We start from the raw sequence: 15168 nt of genomic DNA on the forward strand, positions 1-15168 counted from the left end.
CATAGTTTATTTATTACATCAAATCGTCTTATATGACAAAATACCACAGAGTGGGGGACTTGAAAACAGAGACATAGTGTCTCACAGCTCCAGGGGGCTAGAAGTCCAAATCGGTATCAGCTCTGCCAATTCCTTCTTGGGGCTTTGAAGGAGAAACGACTCCCTGCCCCTCTCTTAGTTACGGCTAGCTCCAGGCATCCCTTAGCTTGATGCTGCAGCCGCACATGGTGTCCTTCCTTTGTGTCCCTGTCTGGGTCTCTCCTTCTCTTTTACAAAGACAAGATGAGGACCCATTGACTCTTCAGTGAGGCATAGGGGTTAGGAATACAACAGATTCTCTTGGGGGCCACCAGTCAATCCTTAGCAGAGGTCAAAGGGAAAACAGGAAAGCTGTAGTATGCTGTCTGTCATGTCTACCTGTCGTGTCTACCCTGCAAAGCCGAACCAAACGCCAGCTCCCACGGCCCGCCTGACCTTGTCTCTGGGCTTCCAGGGAGCACCATCATGTATGGGGCACTGCTACTCTTTGAGTCGGAGTTTGTGCACATCGTGGCCATCTCCTTCACGTCGCTGATCCTCACTGAACTGCTGATGGTGGCCTTGACCATCCAGACCTGGCATTGGCTCATGACAGTGGCCGAGCTACTCAGCCTGGCCTCCTACATCGCCTCCCTGGTTTTCCTACACGAATTCATAGGTAAGACACCAGCCACTGACGTGGTCTGCCTGGGCCGGTCTGTGGCACATGTGTCTACACTTGGGGATCCTTTGCAGCAAGCCGCCCCATGTCTTCTTAGAGGGTGATGGACCCTGTGGGCTGCTGACCCCGTAAGGCGGCCTTGCTCCAGTCCCCGCTCAGCAGCCTCTGTCTAACTCAACATCACCCCAGGAACCGTTTGATGCCCCAATGCCATCTGCGTGGTGCTGTGGATAATTTTGTACAAATCTAATCTTGAGTTTCGCAGCCCAGGGATGGGGAAAATCTGACCTACCGGACATAGAAGGCCCGCAGAATCATTTGATCTGGTCCTGCCAAGGCAACCGCCTTCACATTGTTGTTGCTAAGTGCCGTCGAATCACAGCAGCCCTGAATAGGGTTTCTGAGGAGCGGTTGGTGAGTTTGAACTGCTGACCTTTCAGTTCAAACCAACCTTGAGGTCAAGTGCTTATCTTACGGCACTACACCAGAACTCCCACCAACCATCACAGTGTTGTCCAGTTGGTTCTGACGCACAGTGACCCTGCATAGGGTTTCTGAGGAGTGGCTGGTGAGTTTGAACTGCCAACCTTACTGTTCAAACCAATTTTGCAGTCCCGCAGATTAACCCACAGTGCCACATCAGGATGGGGTGTGGTGGGGCTAATGTCCTGGTGTGGGCAGTTCAAACCCACCAGCTGCTCCTCAGAAACCCTATCCTGGGATGCTCTGAGTCAGAACTGACTTGATGGCACTTAACAACAGTAACATGCCCAAAGAAGACTCTTTAGGGAGTAATAATAAAAAAATGCTGAGACTTCAAAAGCCTTGAAAGAAGGTTCTAGTAAAGGTAAAAAGAGCTTCCCTGTAAAAGGTGAAGCTTCAGAACACTTTCATATTTGCCTCAAAAATCTCTTAGAATGGGTTTGCTGAGCACCGGTTATGAGCTCAGGGGAGGGCGCTGAGGCCGTTTCAGATAGCTCAGTTATAGCGCAGAGTTGGGGGAGACCGAGACCCTCTGCTCAGTAGGCTGAGCCCTGGGCAGGACACTTAGAAAGTGCCCAGGGAATGCCAGCGGCCTTCTGCCTGCTTTGCTCAGAGAGGACATGGCTGCCTCAGTGCTTGTAACATGGGAAGATGTTGGCTCCAGAATCCTCTAAGTGGACTGCCGAAAACCTCCTAAGTGCCAGGTTCACACTTGCTGCCACAGAGAAGGGTAGCTGCTGGTGACGTGAGTTCACAGCCCCCGAGGGACAGCCTGTGTGACACAGGACATGTCAGCCTGCTTTGACCCACGTCATGGGTCCATCCTGGTCTTCCTGAGGTGGCAGGCACGGCAGGATGAGGGCAGAAACTTACTAGGAAGTAGGAATGTGTTGGTGCAGGTCACTTGCTGCTCTAAACCACCAGTAACTAGGGACAGATAGAGACTCCAGCTGCCAGGATCCAAATTTAAAACACCTGCAGGAATTCCTTTTTTTCCCAAACTCTAGTTTTGCTTCACTCATTGTTGAAATTAGCAGCAGATCACTAATTATCAGCAGATTAAAACAACAACAGAAAATCCTGTTGCCGTTGAGTTGATTCTGACCCCCAGCGACTCTGCCCTGTAGGATTTCTAAGGCAGCAGACTGCCACAGCGTTCTCCCATGGAGCGACTGCTGGATGCAAACTTCTGGTTAACAGCCCAGTGCTTTAAGCATTGCAACACCAGGGCTCTTCCAGAAGCAGGTTAGAGAGACAACCTCTAGGGTTTCGACGTTCATTGTGAGCTGTCATTTGAGTCCGCCTCTTGGCAGCCCCATGCACAGTGGAATGAACCACAGTCGTTACACCCCGCTCCCATTCACGTGGTCATTTGGGGATGGGATCGTTGTCATCTGTACACGGAGTTTCCACTGGCTGATTTTCAGAACCAGATTGCCAGTTCTTTCTTGGTAGTCTCATTTGTAAGCCGTGCTGAAACATGTTCAGCCTCAGAGCAATACTTGAGCCTCTGCTGACAGATGGGTGATAGCTGTGTATGAAATGGATTGCCTGGGGATTGAAACCGGGTCTCCCGTGTGCAAAAGGACGATTCTGTCACTGACTCACCAGTGCCCTCGCTAGGTGCAATTAACCCGTGGCAGATCCCTTACAGATTTGGAGTGGAGGTAGGCGTGGATACCAGGAGCAGTGTGCTTGTGACAGGAACTGGGCTCTGGGCGGTAGACGTCTCCTGAGGAAGAGGGCACTGAAGAACACCGCCCTGAACGTTGTTGTCTGTTCACCTCTGTCTTCTGTTTTGTTTGCAGATGTGTACTTCATCGTTACCTTATCCTTCCTGTGGAAAGTCTCCGTCATCACCCTGGTCAGCTGCCTCCCCCTGTATGTCCTTAAATACCTGCGGAGACGGTTCTCCCCACCCAGCTACTCAAAGCTCACATCGTAGGCAGTGCGCCTGGCGGGGGGACCCCAGCTCTCTTTGCCTTCCTGATGGACAGAATTCACATTCAGTTGAAATAATGCCTCCTGTGGATGTTTGCTGTAATGCTAACGTGTGCAGCTTTGAGACGAAGACACTGCCGTTCCGCTGAACCCTGATATCACATGAACAGGAGGGAAATCCCTAAAGGCCAACGTTGCCCCTGTTTATTCAGATTTGAATGAATGTGAACACGGTGAAGCCGGTGGCTCCACTGATCGAGTCATATGAGTCACTGTGCAAACTCTAATGACTTGAATAATGTTGTCATGGGATAAATGTTAATGTCTAGTTGAAGAAGGGTTTTGTTTGGTTTAAACAATCCCAATATGTGTACACTCTACTCGTTTTTTGTTTTTTGTTTTTCTTTTTTTTTCCTTTCTTGAAAACCGGTTTCAGAGGAATACGAAGCTCCGGGTTACACTGGGAGGGAAAGCCAGTGGCACGTGTAAAAGATTCCTCAAACGCCATTCTCAACTTGGAACTGCTACAACATGTCTCTGAGGGGGGGCCCTGACATATTGAAACAACATTACGTTCTTAGAAATAGGACTTAAAAGAATACACACATACACACACACAGATATATATGTACAGTCATGGAGAGGAGACGGAGCAAACTGCCGTAAATCCATGAAGTCACTTTTGATCTGGCCCAGCACCAACAGAACTTGAGTTCACTCTACCTGCCACCTCATAAAACATTGTCTAAGGTGTTATCTTACATTGTTAGGGTCTGGTAGCCATTAACAAGTTGGTGGCTATCGGAGGACAACCTCCAGCATTTTCAGCAGAGTTGTTTCAGCAGGAAATGTGCCACGGAGCAGCCCCTAAATGTGTCGACAGTGTGATTAGAGATTCAACAAATTCTTTAGACAACATGGCAGATGTGACTTCAGATCCTGAGAGTCCAGAGCTGGAAAGGTCAGGAGCAGGGGCACTTCATTGCTGCAGAAATCTGTTTCCTGTTAGGCGGGATGACTGAGGATGAACTGAGGAACATAGAGGTATCTGACAGCCCTGCCATTCATGGGTGGCAGCTGAAAGTGTGGAGCCCTGGTGGGGAGAAAACCGCAGCTACAACGCTGGGATCTGGAGTGCGTTCAGCCGTAGACTCATTTCCAAGGGAACTTGCTGAAAGGCAGCCGGTAGTAGAGCGCCCCTCCCCCCACCCCCAGGATGGAGGATGTGTGTGTGTGTGTGTGTGTGTGTGTGTGTTTCCTTTCAAGATGTGGCTTTTTGTTTCTGAGAGAGAAAGGACTTTGGGAGCTTCAACATGGCAGGACAAGGCATTCTTGGGTGTTCAAGCCACGTCTTTGCTTAAAGTCACATGTGCTAACTTGTCATAAAGGTTAAGTTGTGGATCTCCATGAGTTGGTGTCTGGGGCTTTGTGCACCATGACACTTCTTGTGTGAGCATGGGAAAAACATCAACTTGGGGGTTGGGGAACGAGCAGCAGGCAGTCTCTTGTTTGTGGCGAACTCTCCATGGATAGTTTTAGAACTTACTAAAATGACAGTAAGATTCAGACAATGATAACTTGGCTGTGGACACCCTTTCTGCTGTAAGATTCTGCAGTTTTGTGGTAAAACCCCTTTCTGTACCAGCCTTTTCTGCCATGATAAATACAAGAAGGGGCTTCAGAGAAGTTATAGGGAAAAGACAGAGGAGGAGAAAGGTGTGTGTAAGCGTTTTTGAAACCTAGTCTTTTTTATTTGAAGTCACTGAGTTTCCAAACACCGAACCTGGCCTTGGTCCCAGGGAGAGAGAGGGTTTCTGAAGGTAGGTGGGGTGGATCCTTGAAAGAACAGGTGTGTTTCCAGCAGCTATTAAAGATGAAAATGATCTGTGGTCTAATTAATAACATTTTGATCAAGGTGTATGAAGCAAGCTTCTAAATGGGGCTGGGAAAGGCATGTTTGTCCGTGACACAAGCCTCCTTGTCTGCTGTCTCAGGCACACTTTAGTGGAGACCATCCAGGCTGGGAGGGACCAGGTGGAAACCACCTTGTGGTCAGACCACACCATCAGTGGGCAGCATGCTGGAGCGTCCCCTTGTGTTCCTTGAGGGTATAGGCATGCACACGCCTTGTTCCTCAAATACCAGGAATCAAAAGGGCAAATGCCTTAACCCACACAAAGACAGACACCGGACACCTGGACAGTGTTTGGTTGGGCTATCTTGGTTGTGGGTAGAGAACAAGCCTGCAGACAGCAGGCACTTCTGAATTTGTAAACCTTACACTGACCTTTTCTTTACAATCTGGAAAGAAATTATAAGGGGCCACCAACACCTTTTCCTCACTTTGAAATTCAGCAGACTCCAGTTGCCAACAGCAAACTTAAGAGTCAGGCTGTAGGGCCCGGTGGTTGTTCAGTGCTATCGAGAGTTTATTCCAACCCATAGTGATCCTGTATAGGGTTTCCACGGAGCAGCTGGTGAACTTGAACCACCGACCTTGCAGTTCAAACGACTTTAGGGGCACTCAAACGCTTTTCCTTCAGGTTAAAAAAAAAAAAATCAAACTATGTTCTCTGGCCCTTTGCTAACACTAGTTATTCCTGTCAGAGACAGGAATATTATGGTGGTATCGGTAGCTTAGTGGTTACGAATCGGGCTGTGAACCTTAAGGTCAGCAGTTCGAAACTACCATTTGTTCCGCAGGAGAAAGATGAGACTTTCTACTCCCGTAAAGATTTACAGCATCGGAAACCCTGTGCAGGGTCACTGTTCATCGAAACCGACTCCACGGCACATAACAACAACAATCTTTATGGAAGCAGGCGACCACATCTTTCTTCCAAGAAGTAGCTGGTAGGCTCAAACCAGCAACCTTTCAGTTCACAGCTGAGCACTTAAGCACTGCACTACTACACATCCACAGCCAGTGTGGATGTGTGAACAAGGTGTGAACTCGCCATCTGGTGGGAGAGACGTGAACAGCAGGCTGGCTCCAACCAATGAGGCATTGTTCCTTTTTCTGTACTTAAATTTCATCCTGCTCCATTTTCTTGGCTGGGTCTGGATTCTTAATTCTTTAATTTTCATCTTGTCCTGTTACCTTTTCATTAAAATATATATATATATGGCTCTGGTAGCGTAGTGGTTACGAATTGGGCTGTGAACCGCAAGGTAGTTATGAAACTACCAGCTGCTCCGCGGGAGAAAGATGAGGCTTTCTGCTCCCGTAAAGATTAACAGCCTTGGAAAACCTGTGCAGGGTCGCTATGAGTCGGAACCGACTCCACGGCACACAACAATATATATGTATATATATCACATGCATACAAAACCCACTGTTACAGAGTCAGTTTTGACTCATGCTTACCCTGTAGAGCGGGGGTGGGGAACCTTTTTTCTGCCAAAATTTGTACCATCATACATGGGCCATACAAAATTATCAACTTAAAAATACAGCCAAATATAGCCGGCTATATGCGCCAGACTGCAAAGTCTTTTGAACTGCAAGGTCGGTGGTTCAAACTTACCAGCTGCTCCTTGGAAACCCTATACAGGGTTGCTATGGGTCGGAACCGACTCGATGGCACTTAACAACAACAACAATGTGATGTGACACTGTAGGATAAGCACTGGACTGTAAGGTCGGTTTCAACTGCAAGGTCGGCAGTTCAAGCTCACCAGCTGCTGATCAGAAACCCTATACAGGATTGCTAAGAGTTGGAACTGACTAGATGGCACTTAACAACAACAACTACAACAACTGCGGTTGCCTTGGCAAGGCCAGACCAAATGGTTTTGTGGGCTGGACGTTACCAACCTCTGCTGTGCAGGTTCGAGACCATGAATCTTTTTGGGAGCATAAAGCCTTATCTTTCCTCCCTGGAGCAAGGCTGGTGAGTTTGAACTGCCAACCTTGTGGTTAGCAGTTCAGTGCTTACCCTACAACATTACCAAGGCTCCTTAACAGTCACGTATAAAGTATTTGTCGTTGTTCTCATTAAGTGCCATTGAGTTGGTTCCGACCCATACTGACCCTGTATAGGGTTTCTGAGGAGCCTCTGGTGATCTTAAACTGCTGACCTTGTGGTTCAAACTGATCGTGCAGTCCAGCGCATTAACCCGCAACACCACACCAGGCCTACAGAGATAAAGTTCATGTCAATCAAAACCCATGTCAAGTCCGATGCATAGTAACCCTATGCGACCAAGTAGACCTGCACTTAAGGGTTCTCGAGAGGTAAGTCTTCACCGGAGCAGACAATCTCGTCTTTGTCCTGTCAAGTGACTGGTGGGTTTGAACTTCCAACCTTGTGATTAGCAGCCCGATGCTTAATCTATGGTGTCACCAGTGCACCTAAAAGTGTGTCTACCAAAAAACCAAACCTATTACCACTGAGTCGGTTACGACTCATAGTGACCCTAGGGATTTTTTTTTTTTTTTGGACCCTAGGGTTTTTGAGAGTAAATATTTTTGGAAGCAGATAGCTTCATCTGTCTCCCTCAGAGTGGCTGGTGGGATCGAAGCACTGACCTGGAGTTTAATATGAAATGCCCAACTTGGCAAGATTTTACACGGGATTTTATATCCATGAGACTGTTGAACTAATTGACTTTATAAGAAACCGCCAACAAAACCACAGATACCACTGTACCCCTTCTGAAGTTGTTGTTGTTAGGTGCCATCGAGTTGGTTCTGCACCACCGTCACCATCATTACTATCCTACTGGGGTGGCTGGGATAAAAAAATTTAGACAGTAACAAATGTTGATGAGGATGAGGAATGCAAAATGGTACAGCCACGTTGGAACACAAGTCAAAGAGTTACATATAGAGTGTAACAAAAAGTTACATATAAGCTCACCTGTTGCACTACTAGAGATATACCCAAGAGACATGAAAACACACATCCACACAAAAGCATACACGAGTGGCACAACAGTGGTCTACTAGTAAAAAAGTATAAACAACACAAATCTCCATCCACTGATGAATGGATGGACAAAGCGTGTGTATCCATACGATGGAATGTTATCCAGCTATAAAAAGGGATAAGGAACTGATACACGTTACCATGTCGAGGAAACTTGAATACATTAAACTAAGCAAAAGAAGCTAGATACAAAAGACCACATATTGTATGTTTCCATTTACATGGAATGTTGAGAATGGCCAAATCTGGAGAGACAGAAAAAGTCCTGGTGTGGCGCTGTAGGATAATGCGCTGGACTGCAAGGTTGCTTTGAACCGTACAGTTGGCTGTTCAAACTCAACAGTTGCTCCTAGGAAACCCAATACAAGGTTGCTATGAGTCAGAACCGACTACACAGCATTTAACAACAACATAGGACAGAAAGCAGACTAGTATTTGCCTATTACTTGAGGGAATAGGGGGTTGTGGGCAATTCCCAATGAACATGGGGCTTCTTTTTGGAGAGGTGGACAAAGTTTTTTGGATTTTTTTTGGTTGGGTTTTTAAAAAAAGATCATGGTGATAATTGTATCACTCATGTAAATGTACTAAAAAAACATTGAATTGTACTCTTTAAACGGGTAGAGTTTATGGTTTGTAAATTATACCCATAAAGCTGTTGCTGGTTTTTAGTTAAACTATTGATCCATTTTCCAGGGTGGCTGTACCGTTGTGATCATTTAGGCTTGGTGTCGACTTGGCTGGGCCTGGATTCTCAATGATTTAGAAGTTAAGCTATCACCTCTATGATGCACTGTCGTATGTCGTAAACCATCCCCCGTGATGCCATCCGATGTGATCAGCACTGATCTGCTGTAATTGTCCTATGTATTGTAAATCCTCACTTTTAGGATTGTTGTTGTTGTTAAGTGCCGTCGAGTCAATTCTGATCCATAGCGACCCAGTATAGAGTTTCCAAGGAGCAGCTGGTGAGCTTGAACCACTGACCTTGCAGTTCAAATGACTTTGCAGTCTGACGCATTAGCCCACAGCGCCACACCAAGACCAACATTTCTAGGATGCTCATGGTGAATTACTTGCTGGGCTGCTAACTACAAGGTCAGTAGTTTGAATTTCCCAGTTCCTCCAAAGGCGAGAGATGCGACTTTCTGCTCCCCAATGATGCACAGCTTTGGACACCCTATGCAGGGTTTCTCTGAGTTGGTACTGTCTGGGTGGCACACACCCACCACCACCATGAAGCTCACAAGGCCAGATGCAATCTACAGTCTCTTGTGAGCTATAAAAGATTAATTGCGCAAGCAGAGTTCAGAGGGACCTACGACCACCAAGAAAGAAGAGCTGCGAGTGTAGTGTATCCTTTGGACCCGAGGTCCCTGCACCGTGAAGCTCCTAGATCCAGGGATTATGGAGATCTCCACGCAATGCTGCACGTCCAGATGCTGAAAGGAGACAAGGCCCTATCTCTTCAGACACAGAGCTTTGAATTTGGACTTCTAGCCGCCTAAACTGTGTGAGAGCATAAATTTCTGTTTGTTAAAGCTATCCCCTTTGTGATATGTCTGTTATAACAGCACTGGTGGTGGTGGTGGTGTGCCGTGGGGTCGGTTCCAACTCATAGCCACCCTGTACAGGGTTTCCGAGGCGGTAAATCTTTACAGGAACAGAAAGCCTCACCTTTCTCCTGAGGAACAGCTGGCAGTTTCTAACTTCTGACTTTGAGGTTAGCAGCCCAACTCGTGACCAGTATTCAACCATCCTTGCTTTCCACACTAGTAGTGTATGAGAGTTTTAGTTGCGCCGCATCCTTGGAAACACTTGGCATTGTCGATATTTCTGCTTTAGCCATTCTAATTTTGTATGCAGTGATGCCTCGATGTGGTTTTCAGTTGCAGTCCCTGATGGTTAGTGAACATCTTTACAGGTGCTTATTGGCCATCCCTTTGGGAAGTATTCATGTCTTTTGCTCCTTTTAAAATTTAAGTTGCTTTCCTATTGTTAAGCTTTGAACGTTCTTTCTGTATTCTAGATACAAGCTTGTAGATGGACATATGATTTGCAGTCCCACCCTACCTCCCTTCTGTAGCTTGGTTTTTCATTCTCTTGATTGTCCGTATTTTTAATCTTAGCCATTCTGTTCTGTTGGGTGTGTTGTGGTATCTTATTGTGGTTTTAATTTGCATCAGATCATTTTAAGTCTGATTTGTGGGGTCTTGCGCCAGCAGCTTCTCTGAGTATATGCAAAGTGTTTTATATACAAGGTCCTTTTAAGATGGGAGAGGTTTCATTCTCTCTGCTACAGGTGAGTTTTTAATAGCTGTGACAATGCTCCAGGTCACAGTACTGCCAGGTAAGAAGCACAGAAGATTGAGCCCCAGTGTGTGGTCTTAGAAGCAGCTGTCTCTTTGGAGCTATAATCAGCCCCAACCTTGGACTTCAGGACTCCCAGCAAAAGCACAGTGTCTGCATAACTTTGTATTCCTTTGTGGCATGTCACTGGAGGTTGAGAAATGCCCGTGAGGATGACGAGTGAATTCCCTAGGGATCTGACACCCTAACCCCCAGGACCCTCCTCACTTGCTTCCCTGACTTAGCAGTTCCCAGGGAATTGCCACATTCTCTAGCTGCTGTCATTGTGGTTGTTCCCACCTTCTAATTACCAGCAGAATCAGCCTTGGGATGGAGTAGACACCGCGAGCCATGAGTCACCCTGGGCTGTCGTCACTGGGGGAAGAGAGGCAGAAACTGTCTGGAAGAACCAGTCAGCATCCATTGCATGTGTATTTAGTGAGCACCCACTCTGTGCCAGGCTGCTTTTAGCCCTGGGGATATGATGGTCTAGACCTTTGAAAACCCTGCTCTCTTACTGAGATGGACAAACAAACATCTAGACCTTTCTTGGAGACGTCTGTCTCAGCCCACCTGATGGGCTGGCCTTGACACCTTCAAACCCCTTCCCCTGCTCTAATTCTCCTCACCGCTTAACTCGAGCCAGCAGTATTTTCTGTCTTGTCCACGCAAAGTCAGCTCTGTGAGAGTTGGGCTTTGCCTTGGTGGGTCTCAGGAAAAGGTGTCACGTAGTGGGTGTTCAGGACACATGAAATGGATAAATGATATGGATGGACAGAGAGTCACTGCATTTCACAGTGACCTAATACTCTGAAGAAATGAAATCAGGATGCCATTAGGTAAGGGTGCTGGTTGTTGTTGCTAAATGCTGTCGAGTCAGTTCTGACTCACAGTGATCTTGCGTCCCTATACAGTGGAATACAGTGACTCTGCACCTCTATACAGTGGAATACGGTGTTCTTGCACCCCTATACAGTGGAATACAGTGACCCTGTATAGGGTTTCCAAAGAGCAGCTGGTGGGTTTGAACACCAACCTTTCGGTTAGCAGTCCAGTGCTTACCCTACAGGGCCACACTAGGACTTCTGGACAGGGGTGGGTGTGGCATTTTAGACTTGGTAGTTCCTGAGGATTCTGAAGTGAAATTTGAATGATGGGAGGAAGCGAACATTTATAGATCTGAGAGAAGAGAGTTCTAGGTAGAGGAAACAGCGGGTTCCACGAATGAATTCAGGAGCAGACAGATGGTAGGTGGTGGCCGACACAGGTGAGTGCAACAGGTGGGGTGTGGTTGCCTCATAGGAGAGGCTCTGTTGACCCCTGGGTCTGGGCCTGCTCCCACCATGCCCTCTGGCATATAGAGAGTGGACCACAGTGGGCATCCTGTTGAGAGAGACCAGATTCTGGGACCATGGGCTTCCTTAGACTCCTTCTCAGCCCCCACCGCAGGCCACCTCATCTTCCCCAAGTGTAACTTAGTCCTGTGTCCAAGTCGCCCCGTGGGCTCGAACTCTTATTTAAAACCTACAAAAGTGTGCCTTCAGCTTGGAGAAGAAAACCACCAGGTGTTTGCGTCCCATAAATAAAGGTCAAAGCTGACCTGTAAAAACATATTTGTCAGCCAGGCGCTCGGGGGAAGGCAGGTTTTAATTATAGGGCCAGGGAAGCTCTCTGGCTTTTTGGAGCTGTCCTCAGCTCCACTGTCCACCCTGCTAACCTTCCAGAGAGTTGACAATTGCATGGTGGCCCTTCTCCGCTCGAGGGGAACCTAACACAGCCACTCTTCTCAAAAGTTGGCAATGAAATTTAAGGTGCTGAAAGAAATATTGCAATTGAAATAATGTTTTAGGGAACATTTTATGTACTTTGGAGTGAATTAAAGCCTCAAAAAAGAAGCTCCTCTCTATACACAAATCCACACTTTTTTTCACATTCCATTTAGGCACCAAGAGTTTTAACAGCGCTGTAAAGCGAGCTTCATAGGCCGCATATTTCAAGGATAGAGTTCATTAAATGTGTGAAATTTGACATTTGCTCCAGGGTAGGTCTAGGGTCTCCAGTAATGAATCGTAAATTGTGTGGGGCTTTCTGATTAACTTCAATGTACTAATTTCCCTCTGGGGTTGCAGCAAGAGACAACTTCTCCACAAGCCTCCCTAGCCCGGGTTCTCTCTGGACCCCATCCCATTTGATGAACCAGGAGCTAGTAAGAGATGGGATACTACCTTTTTTATTCAACATGAAAAATAGGGGAATCTTGTCCTCTTATCTGATTCCTGAGTCATGCCAATTCATTTCCTAATTCAGTGTCTGCTTAATGAGTACCTACTATATGCCAAGTTCATGTGGGTGGTGATAATTCAATGGGAAACGAGACCATGTCTGTCCTTGTGGAGTTTGCAGCTTTAGAGGGCACACACATAGAATAATCAATTTCAACAATGATCGTAAGAGGTTAGAGTGGGGTGTCTCAGTTACCTAGTGGTACAGTTGTAGAAATATTGTAGTGGGTAGCTTTAACAAAAGGAGCCTTGTAGTCTAATGGATTATGAGCTGGGCTGCTAACCACAGGGTCAGCAGTTCAAATCTACCAATCACTCCAAAGGAGAAAGATGAGGTTTTCTCTTTCCATAAAGATTTACAGCCTCGGAAACCCTATATAGGGTGGCTGTGAGTCGGAACCGACTTGGTGGCACACAACCATCCCCACCACACACTCACCCTGCCTCATTACCATAAAAGTCCCATTCTTAAATGAGATTATAAACACAGGTGTAGGGTCAGAATCTACAATACATTTCTTTAGGGGACACAACTCTATAACTAGGGGAGACCTGGTTTTGTTCCCCTGAAGATCAGGGAAGATTTCTTAGGGAATGAAGGAGAGGTGGGTCTGAGGTTGAGAGCTGGCCTATAGAGCAGAGAGACCTGGGCGATCCCTTGTTCATCTCGTCAGCTGGTGATGAAATGTTTGCCAACCCCCTGAAGTGTTTAAGGCTATGAATTAGTCTTAGCCTTAGATGAGGAGGATGACTTGAAACTTGTATCATGGTTGCAAGTGACCAAACCAATGAACCCAACGACTTGCCATTGAATTGGTTCCCACTAATGGCGACCTCCTGGTTTTAGAACAGAACACTGCTCCATGCAGTTTTCAACGTCTGATTGATCCCAGGTCTTTCTTCCTAGGCTGCAGGCACCCAATTAATTGGAGATTTACTGACTTATGGAAGTAAGAGGTACAGAATGTGGTTTCAGGCATGGCTGGATCCAGGGTGTGATCCAGCATCTGTCTCCTGGCTCTCTTGCTTTATGTCTGTGTCTTTCTCAGGCAGTCCAAGTTCCTGCCCTACTTGTTTTCCAGTCCCAGGCAAAGGATTGTTTCCATTTCAGTGGTTTCATCACAAGCTCAAGGTTGACATCTCATTGGTCTTGATCTCACATCCAATTCTGAGACCAGCACTGTGGCCTAGAGAGTGCGGGATACGCTCATTGGCCAGGTCTGGGTCACCTGACCTCTGGGGAGCTGGAGGGGGTTGGCTGAGTGAGTGGAGAAGGGCCACCATGTAATTGTCAGTTCTCTGGACAGTAAGTGGGCTTGACAGTTGAGCTGAGAATAGTCCCCAAAAGCCATAGGAATGGAGTTGAGTGTGGGTCAGGCAGAACACCTGTCATAAAATCCAGGCAGCAGCTCAGTGAGCTTGGGGATGCTTCACCAGGTGGCCCTGCGCTGCGCTTCCGTTGTGTCGGCCATTGTGCTTAGAAGGAGGTGCACAAGGGCTCCCTTGCCCTCTAATTCCCTTATCACCACAAGGGGAAGAGCCAAGCAGGACAAAAACATAGGCCAAGGAAACACTAGTCCTTAAGATGCCTTTAAATCTCTGGATACAGCTGTGCCTGCAGCTAGTATACAACCTACCTCATCCCTCACAAACTAGGTTGCTAATTTGAGTTGAGTATCTGGCCTGGAAATCAAACCCACCCATTACAGTGGAGTCAGTTCCGACTCATAGCCACCCTTTAGGACAGAGGGTATAAAAACCCTATTGCTGTTGTGAAGTGCTGTCGAGTTGGTTCCAACCCATAGCGACCCTGTACAGGGTTTTTGAGGAGCAACTGGTAAGCTTGAACTGCTGGCCTTGCAGTTCAAATGGCTTTGCAGAATGGCACATTAACCCGTAGCGCCACACCAGGACTCCATAGAAACCCTATAGGACAGAGTGTAGAGACCCTATAGGCAGGGCATAGAGACTCTATATGGCAGCATGTAGAGACCCTATAGGTCAACATATAGAGACCCTATAGGGCAGGGTAGAGAGACCCTATAGGGCAGACTAGAACTGCCCCATAAGGTTCCTGAGACTAAACCTTATCAGAAGCAAATGGCCTCACCTTCCTGTCTCTGAGTGGCTGATGGCTTTGAACTGTAGACATTTTGCTAACAGTTGAGTTTGCTTAACCACTGCATCACTAGGGCTCTGTTGACAACTAAGAGAATTCTAATTAATGGAGGGAGAGAGGGAAGAGAGACAAAGAGGAGAGAAATGTTGCGGACCATGTAAGACTGGTCAGAGGTTCGAGACCCTATAGGCCCGAGTGTAACAAATGAGGCCACTGGCAGTTTATGGCAAATTGCTTTCATTTCATATATTAAATTAATACACTGGAGCCTTTGAAAATCCACAGATAAATGTGATATTTTCCTAAAGCTGAGACTAAAGGTTGCAAGGTTAAACCTTTCTCCAAAGGATTAACTAAAAATAT

The 15168-nt window shown here is 46.9% G+C and overlaps 1 protein-coding gene across 1 annotated transcript in view; it reads left to right on the forward strand.

Annotated features, from left to right (window-relative positions):
* Positions 1 to 3128, forward strand: part of ATP9A (ATPase, class II, type 9A) — a 175200-nt gene extending 172072 nt beyond the window's left edge. Inside the window, exons 27-28 of the mRNA XM_006839177.1 lie at positions 494 to 697; positions 2992 to 3128. Coding sequence (XP_006839240.1) covers positions 494 to 697; positions 2992 to 3128 — 341 coding nt within the window. The remainder of the gene's footprint in view (positions 1 to 493; positions 698 to 2991) is intronic.
* Positions 3129 to 15168: the final 12040 nt, after the last annotated feature.

This window comes from Chrysochloris asiatica, unplaced genomic scaffold (genome assembly GCF_000296735.1).
Source record: "Chrysochloris asiatica unplaced genomic scaffold, ChrAsi1.0 scaffold00023, whole genome shotgun sequence".
NCBI classification, from domain to species: domain Eukaryota; kingdom Metazoa; phylum Chordata; class Mammalia; order Afrosoricida; family Chrysochloridae; genus Chrysochloris; species Chrysochloris asiatica.